Raw genomic sequence first — 15,671 nt, 5'->3', positions numbered from 1 at the left:
TTGGGGGGGGGGGGAGGGGCTTCCACCTAGGATCTCACGGCTGGTATGGCCCCTTTCACCGTTCTAATACATTAACATCTACTTTTTACCCGGCAATCGAAGGTTCTCATACCCGATACATTTGCCCGCGCACTCTTTTCTCAGGACCGATAACTGGGTATTTTGTTGTGGGGGGGGGGGGGGCTTGAGCTAGGTGCACGGTAACTGCGTCGCTCCCTTCATGACCTTGACCTTTTTCCTTTTTCACTCCGCTTTTTGTGTGTTGTGAGCGGAATGTAAATTTAAAAGAATGACCCCAATCTACCCCTTGTCATCTTTCCTAAGGGAGAGCAAAGTGAAGTGACACTGAAAATCTGCGAATCTGGAGCAGAAAGCTAAAATATAGATGTTTACAAAACATGTAATACTATCACGAGAGAGAGAACGAGACACAGAAAACAGAGAGAGAGAGAGAATTAAAAACGTATGCTCTTGATGAGTTCATACCTCTCTTAAAGCAAAGGACAATGAAACAAGGGGATCCTTGACTATCACCCATCCAATGAAACGCGGACCTTTTGGTTAAAAAACGCGGCTTACTAGGTATGAGCATGACGGTTCCCAATTCCGTACAGGGCTTACACCAATGCACGCTTTTCCGTAGTAGGAAGCTCTAGTACCAGTAATAATCAAAATTCTAAATACTAAGAGTTGCTTCCAAGTTCAGTTTTTGTCATCCTATGTTGCCTTCAACCCCACCCCTCCCCTCGACTGTACCTTTTAAAAAAATCAATAATCCCCCTATTCCGGAGCCCTATACTTCGCGCAGCGTACAAGTTGAATGAACTTTGGTGACCCGAAAGATCGCTGGTACTCATAATGTGATGCGAAAGTACAGGTTCACTGACCGGTCACGATGTCGAGCCCGACAAGACGCTTGTTACATTATTATTGAATGAATTTTTTCCAGCCAAATGTAAACGAATATTCCATTCCAGACTGGGAGACAGCTATGCTGAGCCCATTTAAGAGTAGGGGCAGTAGAAATTGTCTACATGTTCCCCCTTCTTTGTACTTGGCTTTTTAAATCTTAATCAAATCTTAATCAAGTGGAAAATGTTAACCTTTGATTTTTAAAATGGAGGGACTTTGTACAATTCTTATTATGGAATCTTCAGTAGGATTATTAATTTTTATATTGTTTAAAATTATTCATTACAGAAAATACGGCAAGATGTCCAAGAATAAAAAGAACAAGACAGAAGAGGCAAATGATGTGCTCACAAGGATTGCCATTGTCAGCACTGATAAATGTAAGCCCAAGAGATGCCGACAGGAATGTAAGAAGTTCTGTCCTGTGGTTAGAATGGGTAAGTTCAAATATTTTACCTTCACTGCTATGGTAATAGTAATACTTACTTTTGCGTTAAATTGATTTTATAATTGTACAGTCCAGCACAGGCATAGCAAAATCCACGGGATGCGGAAATGTTTTTGTTATGAATTTCTCTGTGAACATATCTTATAATTCAAAGAACCTATGTTAGAAAATTTTTGGACCCGAAAATCTGTTTGCTATATATATATATGCATGCTGTATGTTGCTTGTTGTTGGGGTGCATGTTATACTCTGAAGTTGTGATAACTATATGGTGTATTATCTGTTGGTGTTATTTTACGTAAAGCCTTACTCATACCTGCCGACCCTACAGAAAAAATCAGTATATTACCGACTTTTTTCGTCAAACTGCCGATCCACCGATTTTGAGAGATAAGCCACCGCCAAGCGCCCCACGTCTTCTTTATTGCTGTAAATTTTCAAATCTTTGTGTGTAGTAGGCCTACACTTTACGTACCAATTTTGAATTACCACCCATCCTTTGATAAAACACTAGAGCTGGAAACTAGATCACGGAACCAACACGTGAGTTGCCGGCATGCAAGAGGCGCGTGATAGCAAGGCGGCATGTTATTGACTGCCTAAAACCAGAGAGTTACAGTAATACAATGTTAAAACTGCTAAAACTAAACAGGTTACCAATGATGTCATTGCGGGTTTTCCCGATACTGCTTTGCTAAAGGCCCATTTAGACGTACAGTTCGCTGATCGACGAACTGACAGTTTAACCGACGGACGCTCGATCTGTGTCATCGGTAAACTGAAAGTTTGTCGACGAGAGAAGTTCCGCTTAGACGTACAGTTTTTTATCCGTCCTTGGACTGTTGTAGCTAGATCTAGGTAAAAAACGTCAACAATAGCTGAAGCAAGCTACATGGATGATTTGGCAGCATTTTTTGTTCTCAAATCCAAATACAAATCTAGAAACTGGACCATCTGGGCTAAAGAATGGCTATTAAAAAGAAGTACCTACACACACAAATATTCTATTTCCACAATACTGGCATCGTTCGATAATGTTCGATGAACTGTAGAATAGTTTACTTTTTCAGTAGCCACCTCCCCTCCAATTACTATTCGTCGGTTTTGGTCCCAAGAGTGTTTCAGGGGGACAGCTAGAAATCTAATAAGAATGTGAAGGGGGGGCACTTTACCATGATTTGATGTTTTGCCGTTAGGTTTGATATCTCTCGCTCGCCGCGCATCAAACATAACTTCTGATCTAGATCTAGATCAGATCTCTAGGTCCAAATAAGCGGGGTGGGAACTGTTGAAAAGACGCCCAGATTCCTTGTTATTCCACACGGACATTGTACTAGAACTCAGCTTACTCCAACACATCTCGGCAGTATACTACACACCACGCAGTACATTTTTTTGCCTTCACTTTTGAAAGTGAAGGGGCTGGCGAATGGTAATTCAAAAGCAAACACACAAACATAATTTAACTTGGTGATCCGGTATTAAATTGCGCTCCCCGCGTGAATTTAACTAATTTTGGGTCGCTGGTCATGAAAATCTTATTATTTTTTTGATTTGACGAATATTTAGGAAATTTTTGGAATGTATTTTCAACTACGCCTGGGGTAACATCAAAGAAGCCGCTCCCTCGTCGTCACTGCTTCGGTTCGCCAGCCGGTAAATATCTGGCGTCGCCAGATATCTGGTGGTTGGACGGAAAACCCTTCGATATCGAGAGAATTGCTCAGTTTCCATGTGAAGTTGACGGGATGCCGGCCATCCTCTCGATATCCTACAGTTTGTCGATCAGCGAACTGTACGTCTAAGTGGGGCTTAAGGTGTAGAGGGGTGATCGGCCACAGTTCAAGCGATGTCACGCAATTCAACATATTTTCCTGCAAAATTAATATTACATCCAAAGATAGACTTTGAAAAAGTGATAGCAGAACTAGATTTATGCACTAAAAATCACACTGAGATGCAGATTTTCATTCATATACTTATATACTTCAGTTCCTTACTGACTTATGAACAGTTCTACCTCAAAATACATTTTAAAAAGCCCCACTTTTTGGCAATACTTTCCAATGTAAAAGTCCCCCCCAAAATTTTGAAACAAAAAATCCCACTAACTTTTTAAATTTATCAATGGATTTTTAAAATTAATAAACAACAGTTCTTAGAATTTACTCTTCTTTCATTTAAGCTGGATAAAAATGTAATTTTTCATTGTAATTGCTAATTTTGGTTTTTTGCTCTTTGTCATTTTCTACATTTCTTTGAAGTCGCAAACACACTCATGTATGTGTGGGTCAAAATATTAATGCGGGTCCCCAATTAAGTATGCGGCAAGTGGTAATATAGCCTACTACAGATTTTTGGACAAAAATTTGTGTCAACTACAGATTTTGGCCCAGGCAATGTTGGCAGGTATGCTTACCCGGGTAATATATTGTTTAACCCTATGAAGTTTGATACACTTCGCACAATTGATTGGGCACCCTGATTGTATACTTTTTTAACTTCTAGGACTGTTGCACATGCAGTGAAAATGGCTGCAGTATTATGGTTTCCTTTCCGGGGGGGGTGTTTGTCTTTTGCCAAAACATGAGCCAATGGTTTTTACCTTTTGTTTCACAGGAAAACTGTGTATTGAAGTCACTCCCACCGATAAAATAGCCTTCATCTCTGAGGAACTCTGCATTGGCTGTGGTATTTGCTCCAAGGTTAGCATTTTATTTTTTTTAAATTAAACGTGGAACAGTTACAGTTTGCTGTGTGAAATATATGATCATGGAGAGGATTTCCTGTTTATTTTGAGGTTACTAGAAATTGTACTGGTTTTGACCAGATGGTCGTGAATACATCGGTTATCGATTTTCAGTGTGAAATAATTACACAGTATAACAGAAAAATCAGATTCTGACTGAAATCATTCTTCGGACCAACTTTTAGGAGGTTTTCTTCTGGTTTGCTCACCTTCTAAAAGACATTCTGTTAGTATTATCCAGGTTTTGCGTTGCTGACTAGTGGCAGTAAAAGTTCATTCTCTTATTTTCCACAGAAATGCCCTTTTGAAGCTATCACTATTATTAATCTGCCTAGTAACCTTCAGAGGGACACAACCCATCGTTACAGTGCCAACTCTTTCAAATTGCACAGGTTAGTCTTTGATCTGGTTAGTCCCTTTATATCTCTGCAAGTTTTAGTGTGGGTATAATATAGCAATGCCCACAGAGCGCGTTTTGATCTGCCCATTTTTGGCCCCCGCCGCAGGGGTGTTTCGTGGGACGCACTAACACAAAGGTTGTTGTCTTCAACTTGCTCTCACGCCGCTTCTCGTGAATGGATATGAATGAAATTTGGCAGCCAATCAGAAAAGAGGTCAATCTCGCAGTATGCAGTTTGACAACATTGGACCCATCCTAGAAGCAGTCGAAAACGTTTGCGAAAGTGGTTGATGAGGTGCGCTTTGAAGATTTTTCGGAGCTGTGATTTGTCAAACTGACTGATACATTGTACACCATTTTTCTTTATTCCCTTAAAATTTCATGCTTCTGTGTTTAGCGGTTTTTGCGTAATCTTTAAAAATGTGGGAGTAACTAAGGGAAAAAGCGACATTGCCATTTGCGCGTGCTGGGTGGAACGACCGGCGGCTGGGAAATTTCCACTGAGTGACGTCATCAGCCATCGAGCGCTTCAAACGAGGTCCCGCTTATGTGAACCGGAAAAGAGGGGGAAGGATACTTGAAAACTAAACGGGGCCTTGATAACTTGCATTTTAGTCGCAATACAATAGAAGATGTAGTCATTTTTATTTGCTTGATTGCATGACAGAAGAATAGAAACAGAAAAGCAAACATCTTGAGAAGTGGTATGGCATTGTGCTTGCGTTATGAAAGCCTATTCCCCCCTCTGAGGAAAGCATACACTTGGACTCGTCCTGTGTACTCTGTTTGGAAAAGTGAGGCATTAAGATTGTTTTTAAAGAGTACGGTACTTATTTAGTCCAGTCTGGGAAGATAGTCCCGTTTATTCATTGTTATCGTTCACGTGTGGGTGCGTGCGCGTGTGAGAGAGAGAGAGAGAGAGAGAAGTGTGGGGAGGGGGGTAAATATGTTACATTTATAGTATGAGTTGTAGCCTACACATGCGAAGTATTCCCATGACTTGTAAACTATATTATCTAAATGCATCTTAATCTACCACACAATAGGACATTGACAAACAATGGATATACACTGAGACGATCTTATTTTCTATTACAAAGTATGCATGCTTTTACTAGTAGAGAACTGGATTTATTAGACTAATAAATCCAGTTCTCTACTTACATTTTTGTGACAAATTGATCAAGAGCCTTGCTTGGCAAGGAGGAACCTCTTATGTTCCCAAGTTCCGTTTAAATATCATGACTTTGGGAGAAGATATGACTGATAATCTTTGTAAATCTGTCAAGAACGCCACTTTTTTACCTGTTAATGTCTTTACAACTCAAAAAGTATGATGGATATTAAAAATCTGACAGCATGAGTAGATTTTACATTAAAAACTGTACTAGGATTAGACTGCCAAGTTTCATTTACATACTCCAAAAAATAGGTGAGCTATGACAAATATTGTCTCAAAAAGCACTGAAAACCGCCACATTTTTACCTATAAACGTCTTCATAACTCAAAAAGTAGGATAGCTGTGAAAAATCTGAAAACAGGACTAGATTCTGCACTAGAAAATGTACTGGGTTGCCAAGTTTCATTTAAATACTCCTAGAAATGAGCGAGTTATAACGAATATTGTCTCAAAACCCACCTAAGAACGTCCCATATTTTGGGGGGGGTTTTCATTATATAAGTGTACCAAAAATTAATTGATTAAAAAATTTGTAACATTTTTGTTTATTAATGGATTTCAAAAATTCAAAAAGTTCCATGCTCTGTGAAGATACAGCTACAAAATGCACCTATTTGCAAACACTTTCTGTCAAAAAAACGTTTTTCGTGGTCATTGCTATATAATAGATTTGCCTCATTGTAGTTGGGTTTTATGTAATTTTAATCATGATAACAGATTACATTTATATTAGAGCTGTGTCCATTCAACTTCACTATTCAACGTTCATGATCAATGCTCTATTCGGAGCACAACCATATGAATGCTGTGCAAAGAGTTTTCATAACTATTCAATATTCACTGGTTGTACCATGAATAGCTTAAGACAGGGCACTTGACTCTTGAAACGCAGCAATTGTTACTCTGCATGAAATAAGCTGTCGCAATAAGCTCCTATGTCCCTATTCGAAATTCGGAGCATTATGAATGGGGACATGATGTCGTGGCATTGCATTGCCCTGTCTGAAAAAACACGCGCGCTCATTGGCCCGTACCGTGAATCATTAGCAAATGTTGAATAATGGACTTACATGTTTTAAAAAAATATTTGACAGCGATATTCAACATGAATAGCTCACCCTTCAAAGCATCTGTGAAATTTTATTTTCTCAAAATCACAAGACTTATGGATGTAGTGCGTTTCCTGTAATAAAGTACTCCTTGCGTACAAAAATACAGGTTCCTAAATTATTTGACTCTCTCTCTGTGTCTCTCTCTCCCTAATTCATCTCTTTCTCTCGCCCTCCCTTTCCAAGGATACTGCAGCTTTGGAAGTCGCTAATTTTACCTCCGATAACATGGGCTTAGGGCATTTGACAAGCGTGTCGACAATATGTTTGATACTGCTGGAAAAGTAATTAATACAGTGAAACTTTTGATTCAACAAATTTGTCAGCCCTGACCTTCAATATCGTTGAATCAAGTGTTTGTTAGAGCAAACATGGGGTTTTTGTGTAGATAATCAGTCAACGAGCGAGTAATGTATAGGGACGTAACAGGTGGTATGATACCCTTAAAGACTTGTTTTGTTTTGTTGTTGTTTGTTTTTTTGCCCCTTTTCGACTTTTATCGAAAGTAGTTTTCTTTCTTGGAGAGGCATTTTCATTTCTTTGATGCCATATATTCAAGAAATGCTGGAAAATTCCAGGAAAATAAAATGAAGTCTATCTAGAGTCTATCAAATGGGAACGTTTAATTTCACAGAGCAGCACAATTCATTATATAGATCTATGTTTAAACTAGCTTATTGCTGTAATACTGATCTATAGCCAGCGAAAAAATGATTGATGCGTTTTTGTCTTTACTGACGTTCTGTGCCTGGACTGCTAGGGTGGTTCCCCCCCCCCCCCCCCCAAGACACACATTCACAGTTACACATATGCTCGCCGCCCATCCGACCCCAACACGTGCTAAGATGTGCACATGCCAACAAAACATTTTAAGTGTGTTGGTATGAAACAAGGCTGCTGGTTGGTCACATAAGAAACTGTAGACAGTAGGCTAAAATCAATTAACGGTTCTCGATGCAGGTGCTATGGATTGTCTCCATGAATAAATAAAAGCTTTATTTTCTGTAGGGAAATGAGCGAATCAGGGTTATTTTGATTGATTTTAATGAAAAAGAACCTGGTTCTGAGTACATTTTGTGTTCTCTCACAATAATAGGTTTGTATGATGTTTTGTGTTATTAATTACACAATAAAGTGGGATGACTTGCTGACTAATGTCAAAACTAATTGAAATTGATTGCAAATGGCATTGGTAACCAGTACTTTCGTAGTCAGTTGATCAGTAAATTGTTTAAAAATAACTTAATGCGTGAAGGGAATTTCATGAAAATGTTTATTTTTGTTCCTCTTTCTAGGTTACCCACTCCGAGACCTGGTGAAGTTCTTGGTCTGGTTGGAACAAACGGTATTGGAAAGTCGACAGCCCTGAAAATCCTGGCTGGAAAGCAGAAACCTAACTTGGGCCGTTTCACTGTAGGTTTAGGATTTGTGTTAAAGTCTGTTATAGCATGTACACTTTTGTCTGACCGCGGTTAAAACAAGGTAAAAAGAAATGGCTCTGTTCAGTCTTCTCCTATCTTTGCATACTGGTCTAAAAGTTGGATGACCAACAGAATCTATCTGCCTCTTTATTACAGCAAGCACTTAATACATTAAAAAGTTTGCATATTTTTCTCAACACCACACTTAAATATACATCTAAGAAACGGGGTGAGTAATTTTCGAGACTTGGGTGGAGCACCTGGAGATGTCTAGACAGCTGTGGGGTGAAATCGACATGCTTGCATTGAAATGTGGGAGCCAGGTGGTGTTTCAAAAAGAGCAATTTGTTGGCTGGGTTACTGAAAGTTACTGAAAATTTATTTTAGTGATCCGGGGTGTGCATTCAAAAAGTGGTTTTTAACCCTAACTCTGGCAAGGACCGATTAGATCGGCCCATTTCCTGCCATAAAACTGGCAGGGCCGATCTCATAGGACCATATAGTAAACTGCTGCTTCTGCCTTCCAACTAAATATTTGGGGCTTCCTAAAGTGATTTCTGATTGGCTAAAATGCTAATCTCCAACCAATCAGAATATTTCTACAATTCTGGCTTAGGAGAAGAATATTTTACTTTCAAAACAGAGGGATGTTTTGAAAGCTTGTTGATCAGGTCACAAGCCACTAATGCCAGTGTAGATCTATCACTTGTGTGGGTCTAAAATGGCCAAAAATCGATCTTTTTTGGATACATTTGAAAGTGAATTGACTAGAGAAAGTAATTCAGACACTGTTAGTGGTGGATTTATTGGTGTTCAGTCAAGATTGGGATTAGATCTGACAGACAATGGGGATACATGTACCAGTTCTCATCCTGCCCCAACTTCTCTTTCAAATGGAACACTAGATTCTACTACTTTGGGAGTTTAATAGGGGCAGAAAAAGGAGAGCTATAGAGTAAAGTAGGTTTCTTTTGCTATACTAATTATTACAGACTACCAGCAGATTGCTGAAAACCACATGGTTACAGTGTTTTTATGTTGAGTATGGTATGAAATTAGCGAGTATCAGCTGCGCTCGAAACAGACCACATGACAAATTGAAACAGTCATAACTCATTACCTGTTCTTCTCAAACCTATAAAACTATACATTTTCTGAAAGGTAATTGAAAAACCCATATTTCTGCTATCTCACATTTTTTATAACAGGAAATGCATTAGATTGGTGAATATGCTAATGAGCATGTACATTTTTTTATGTCAGCCATCTTGGACTTCAAAGTTACATAACCCCTTGAAAATTAAATCAAATCATGTGTTCAATGGCAAAATATAAAAGTTCATTCAATTATCTTTCAGAAAATATATACTTTTGTAGGGTTTTTATGACCTGTGAACTGCGCACTAGTCATCATCTCATTTCGCCCTCCCAAAAAAACTTGGAAAACTGAAATGGCATGTTTCTCTTCCCCTTTCAGGATCCTCCCGACTGGACAGAGATCCTGGCCTATTTCAGGGGTTCGGAACTTCAGAACTTTTTCACAAAAATTCTTGAAGATGACCTGAAGGCTTTAATCAAACCCCAGTATGTTGACCAGATCCCAAAAGCTGTGAAGGTACTTTGTCAGCGATGTTGAATGCATGAAATTTATATGTTTATCAGCATCTTATTAATTGAGACCTGTGATTAAAAACCATTGCTGTTCACATTCTGAATAAGTCACTGTGGATAATTTTCTTGTATGAGGTCTCAGCTTCCTGTCATTGGCCTCTGCTCTGTATGTTCTCATGTCTATGCGCACATACATATATTGAATTTATACAGCTCTCTCTATTGTAAACATTCACCCCTTGTTGTCAGATTCTCGTATGGCTTGGTTTGTGTGGTGGTTTTTTATTGTGTGCCTCTTCTGCTTTCTTTCAATATAATTTATGAGGCATCATGGTGAAATCAGGCGCACGTCAAAATAATGAACTTTTTGTTTTTTGGCTCAACACCTGGTAAATCAATTTAAGAACACTTTTATATGAAGATTTTGTGGAGAATTGATTAACTCTTTATCTCCAGCAAGCCTCTGACAGCGGCTCGGACACAGTCCTTTACGACGACATCAGCATCAAATTACTTTGGGGTAATTGCTGAAAACGGGTCCCTTTTATCGGGAGTTCATTCATTGGATGAAGAACTATCACAGTAGGTTCTCTTGTTTTGATTTAGTACCAAAAAAGGGACCCGGCATAGTCGGAGATCAAAGAGTTAAAAGGCACCCAAAAATGTGAATTTGCAGTTTTCAAGGACTTTTAAGCTATGAATCATTATGAAGGTCACCAAACTTTTGCGACCATTTTCTCGCTAATTCTACTTCTCAAACCAGGATACCCCACCTCCTTTAATCGCATCTTGACATCTGTTCTAGATATTTATTTTTTACATCGAAAGCAAGGCAAATGAGCAACCTTTTAAGACGACACCAATAACGGCATATGCCGAATGATGAGTGCCTGATTCCACCGCGTAGTGACACATTTTGGTCTGTTACTAGCCGAATATTGGTCCAATTGGTTCATCCTATTTCTCTATAATGTCCCTGTTTTTTGTTTATTCTTTTCCTACCACAGAATGTCTGTTATCACATCAGTGCGCTTCTTTTTATTGAAATAAAAAGTCCCCACTGACTGCTGAGAAGAGTGGTCTGTGTCTTTCCTTTTCCTTTTCATTTACCTAAGAGATCAGGTAATCTTGGCACAAGAGTTGAGTTAGCGGTAGTAAGTCCTGAGGCCTATGATTAAAAACCATTTGCTGTTCACATTCTGAATAGTTACTGTGGATTATTTTTCTGTATGAGGTCCATCAGGCATTATTTAATTTTCTTTTTGTATTGCTATTTGAACAAAATACAATTTGAATGTATGGAATTTTTTAAATTTTATTCTTCAGGGTGCAGTACAACAATTACTGGACAAAAAAGATGAACTGAAAAACCAGATGGAAGTCTGCAGACAGCTAGGTTATTCTTTTTTTTTTTTCAACTTTGGGGGGTTCCTGATTTGTGTTAAAATTATTCTAATAGTATCAGTGCTTCCACTCTTCCGTATTTTTACGGAAATGCGTACTTTTTGCCATTCCCGTACTTGTTCCGCCAAAATGTGGGACTGCATCGGACTGAAATTCCGTAGCAAAAGACCCGTACTCTCCTTTGTATCGCCTTGTATAGTATAAGTTTTGGATATTTACGGTAATTCTCTCGGCAATAGTTTGTTATGGTATAGAAACCTGCCAGATTGTACATTTCCTGCCATTGGCCATTAATCCGATATGCCCCATGCTTTCATTGCGGGTTGGTGGGCAGTACATTTTGTACCTGCAGTTTGATCAACATCTGGCGAATTTTTTGTGCCACTTTCCTCCTTTCTATCATTCCCTCACTCCGTCTATCTTTAGATTGTTGCCGCGGCTGGAAAATGTGCGTTGATCGAGTGTATCGACTTGTGATCTTAGGAAATTACTGTCAGGAAGAAACTTTTTCGCAAATTTATTGTCTAGATCTAGAGAACTTATCAGTGCGAAGATTCTACCGCACGAGAACGTGATGAAAGAAATTTGTGCTAAAACTACTAAAATCAAGAATAATGCGAAGTGGTCTTACGAGGTTGTGACATGCGACATTCAGACATGAAAATTCAGGGATACGCTGGGTAACTGTATTGTGAAGGTACATATCTATTTTTGCCTTTTATCAATGGTGGGATGACAAATTAATTGAAAATAGTAGCAATGGAAGGGGAACCTGCTTTTAACTCACTGACTACGGATCCCGTCACGGGGCGGACGGTCGGTCGGTTCGCAGGTACGGATTCCGTACCCCCGACGGGATGGACTTTGCGGTTTTGTTCTGTATCTTGTGCTCCCGTCACATGAACGGGAATAGACTCCAGTGCTAGTTTTGCCTCCTGTTTAGTTTCGTGCCGAGTTTGGCGGAAGTTTCGTGGTAACTTTTTAAGCAATTGAAGGTGAAGGACAGTCACCTCATCTGGGGTTGACCTGACCGGAACTCGCGCTACGTTTTTTCTATACAAATGATAGTAATCCGACAGTTGCGTAGAAGTAATGGTCACATGAACAAGAATCACATAATTTCGCTGTTTTCGATACTTCTGTATGTTTTGCTAGTTCTAGTGACTCAGGATATGATGTATCTGATAGTTAGGACCCTGGATATCTACCGGAACATGGCCCGAGTCGTAGTTTTAGTGCTAGATCTAGCACTAGTACTGTTGTTGTTGTTCGCACGACGAAATCACAACTTCATTCCCTACATCTGTCTCATGTAATTCAGTGTATGGGTCTGAATAAACGCACTGACCAGCTTTTATATTTTCTCCAAACACTCACACATGGACACAAATCAAAACAGAACACTTTGAACTTTTATTTTTGTTGTTGTTGTGAATTTCATTCTATCTGTCATGTCTGGAAATTTTTCGAAAAATCAAATTCATTTCAATTTTGAAACAATCATAAGAATTAAAGTATTAGACCTAGAGAACTTAATTTTTTTTCAATAGATTAAGTTTGAAAGTTACTTTACTGTGTCAATAGGGTAATTCTGAGAGTTGTGGCGGTGTTTTGAAATAGCCCCCAAAATGCCAGTACTCAGCGCTAGAGATTTGTGAAAGGGGCCAGTAGTCAGTGAGTTCAACATTGCCAGCAATGGAAAGATATGTGTGAAGAATTCAAACAAGACAAAATCTTGGTGAAAAAAATAGATTCTAATATGGGTTGTTTGCAATCTCTTCAAACAGGCTCCCAAATGCCATTATCAACCCCCTAAAAGTAATAAATTTCAAATTCGTCGGGGGCTTCGCCCCCTGATCCCCCGCAGAATTTTCCTTACTTTGCAGCTTCAGTTGGTGGAAGTACTGAGTATATATGAGTCATGATCATATATAATGGATGAGTAATTTTTAAAATAATTTTAGTTCCAAATAGAATATGAGACCTACTCTAATTCAGGCCTGTGATTTAAACTTTTGCTGTTCACATTCTGAATATGTTTTGTGGATCTTTTATCATTATGAGGCCTGTAAGAAATTAATTTTTATTTTTTTTATTTTTTTTTAGTATTATATTGCTTTAAATTGAAAATATAAAATTTTGTCTTGTTTAAGATCTGCTGAATGTCAGGGACAGAAATGTTGAAGACCTCTCTGGAGGAGAGCTGCAGAGATTTGCTATTGCTGTTGTCTGTATCCAGAATGCTGACATGTAAGCTGCTTTCAACAAGTGTTTATTTTGTCGTTTAACTGCTAGGAACATACAGAATTTGATGGATTATACTTTTATGAAATAAGTGAAACTGATGTCTGTGATATAGCGGTCAGACCCTTTGCCATAGCATACAATAGACCCGAGTTCAATTCCAGAGTGGGAGAATTTTTATAGACCCTCTCGGTCTTTATGCTGGGACATTTTTGTACCCTTCTCAAAGGTAAATTTTTTTTTTTTTTCAAAGCAGCGAATCCCTTCTCAACCCTGATAGGCAAGGTAGAAGCCTGCCTCTTAAATGATCAAAATTGTATTGATGGGGCATATAAAAAACCCTTCATTAAAAAAAAATGTTTTAGGAGTCAGTTCATGTGTCAAGACCGGATAAATGATGCAATTCACTTAAATAGCATGGAAAAATTGCTGGTTTGCAGTGCTCCCCAGATTTTGACTGCAGTTTGGACCTGTTTACATACACTGTAGCTTTATAGTTCTGAAAGTCCTCTTCTGCGACTGTCTATCTATGTTAATGGTGACAAAAGCAGTTCGTATGATACAGCTTTGCCTGGGCGATAGACCCTGAAAGTAGATTGCGCAAGTACTACTTCCTTATCTGGTTCAGACTTGATAATGGTGAAAAGAAGAAAGACGTGGTCAATGTTTGGAATCAGATTTTCAACCACCAATGGATCATTAACATGTACACAGGTCCTCTGAGATTTTTCGTCCCTATCCCAAGAAGACCAGGTGCTAAATCTGGTCTATCATGTAAATGGAATAGCAAAGTGGAATGGTTTCTCATTTTGCTGGGACTGCTGTCAACCATGGGTTGGTGTATGGGCCACAAGGATTAATGTAGAAGGAAATTTTGTACGACTGACCACAGATACTTGAAACGTCTACTGTATTGGGGGGGGGTCTCCTTATGAAATATAGGAATATGTTAAACTTAAGAATGAGCTGTGTTAAATTGCATTCGTAGACATACTTTCAAAGTTAAACTTACTGGGTATTTTTCATTTTTTTTCATCCACATTCAGCTTCATGTTTGACGAACCGTCCAGTTACCTGGATGTGAAGCAGCGTCTAAAAGCTGCCCAGGCCATCCGGAGCCTGATCCACCCTGACAAGTACATCATTGTGGTAGAGCACGATCTGTCTGTGCTGGATTACCTCTCTGATTTCATCTGCTGTCTGTACGGCGTGCCGGGGGCTTATGGTGTGGTCACTATGCCCTTCAGTGTCAGGGAAGGTATGTCCTAGTGAAAGTAAATGTGTCTGCTCTTGGGCCACTATTTTCTGCTCCTGTAAGACGGCTGCAACCCCATTGTGACCTGTGGATATTTGGCACTAGGTGCTTTTTCAAATCTTCATTTAGTTCGTTCTCCTGTGGTTTTTTAATGTTTGTGAGAGATAGTTGTTTCTTTGATCAGTTCTGCTGGAGATTCATGGAATTATTTTTTTCCTCAAATGATTTTGGCTTGTCTAATGATGAAATCATGTCATGCACCACGCATAAGTCATGTTGATGATAGAATGACACCACACCATTTCCTGAAGACAGTCGGTGTTCTCGTTCTCTGAAAAAAGTTTGCTTAGTTATGTGAAAAATACATTTTTTTTTTTCTTTGGTCATTTTATGCTTTACTAGTTGACAAAGTTGGATTTTATATGATCTTCATTATTTATATATTGGTGGGTATGTTATTGTGAAGTGAAAACCCAGTGGCAAGACTGGTTGGTTTTGTGAGAGGTAGGTAGGACTTATCAGGTGTGTCAGATTTATGTTCATTTTGTTGCTAAAATTGTCATTCGTGGTTGGATTTGGTAGGGAAAAAAGGAGAGGTTTTGTTTGACTTTTCAGGGTTCTCCGCTGATATGGTTTGTGATTTCAAATCTTTAAAAAAGAGTTGGATTTGTTTTTTGTCGCTGCTGACATACTCTTTGACACTTTTTCCTCTTTAGAAATGAAACTAAGGCTACAGCTTAATGTCAGTGATCAGCTCTTATCTTGATTAAAATATTCATAAAGTTCACTTTTATTGTGTCCACTCCCTGATGGCTCTAAGCACTTTACAATCATAACAAGCTTACCATTGGGAAAGTCCTGTGAATGAAACAGACTGCGTAACTAGGTTGAAAACTGGAGTTGCACTTTTTTATGTGCTGGCTTTGGCGGGGAATAA

At 38.9% G+C, this 15,671-nt stretch overlaps 1 protein-coding gene across 2 annotated transcripts in view; it reads left to right on the top strand.

Moving 5' to 3' along the window:
* The window catches only part of LOC101857740 (ATP-binding cassette sub-family E member 1), a 40,366-nt gene that overhangs the window by 10,128 nt on the left and 14,567 nt on the right, over positions 1 to 15,671 (top strand). For both annotated transcript variants that reach the window (XM_005105362.3, XM_005105363.3), the window contains exons 2-9: positions 1,201 to 1,349; positions 3,980 to 4,065; positions 4,404 to 4,501; positions 8,095 to 8,212; positions 9,698 to 9,835; positions 11,158 to 11,227; positions 13,389 to 13,485; positions 14,526 to 14,737. In XM_005105362.3, the coding sequence (XP_005105419.2) occupies positions 1,214 to 1,349; positions 3,980 to 4,065; positions 4,404 to 4,501; positions 8,095 to 8,212; positions 9,698 to 9,835; positions 11,158 to 11,227; positions 13,389 to 13,485; positions 14,526 to 14,737 (955 nt within the window). In that variant the 5' untranslated portion in view covers positions 1,201 to 1,213. The remainder of the gene's footprint in view (positions 1 to 1,200; positions 1,350 to 3,979; positions 4,066 to 4,403; positions 4,502 to 8,094; positions 8,213 to 9,697; positions 9,836 to 11,157; positions 11,228 to 13,388; positions 13,486 to 14,525; positions 14,738 to 15,671) is intronic.

Source organism: Aplysia californica, unplaced genomic scaffold (genome assembly GCF_000002075.1).
Source record: "Aplysia californica isolate F4 #8 unplaced genomic scaffold, AplCal3.0 scaffold00467, whole genome shotgun sequence".
Classification (NCBI taxonomy): Eukaryota; Metazoa; Mollusca; class Gastropoda; order Aplysiida; family Aplysiidae; genus Aplysia; species Aplysia californica.
Note: the sequence above shows the minus strand (reverse complement) of the source record. Positions and strands in the feature narration are given on the sequence as shown.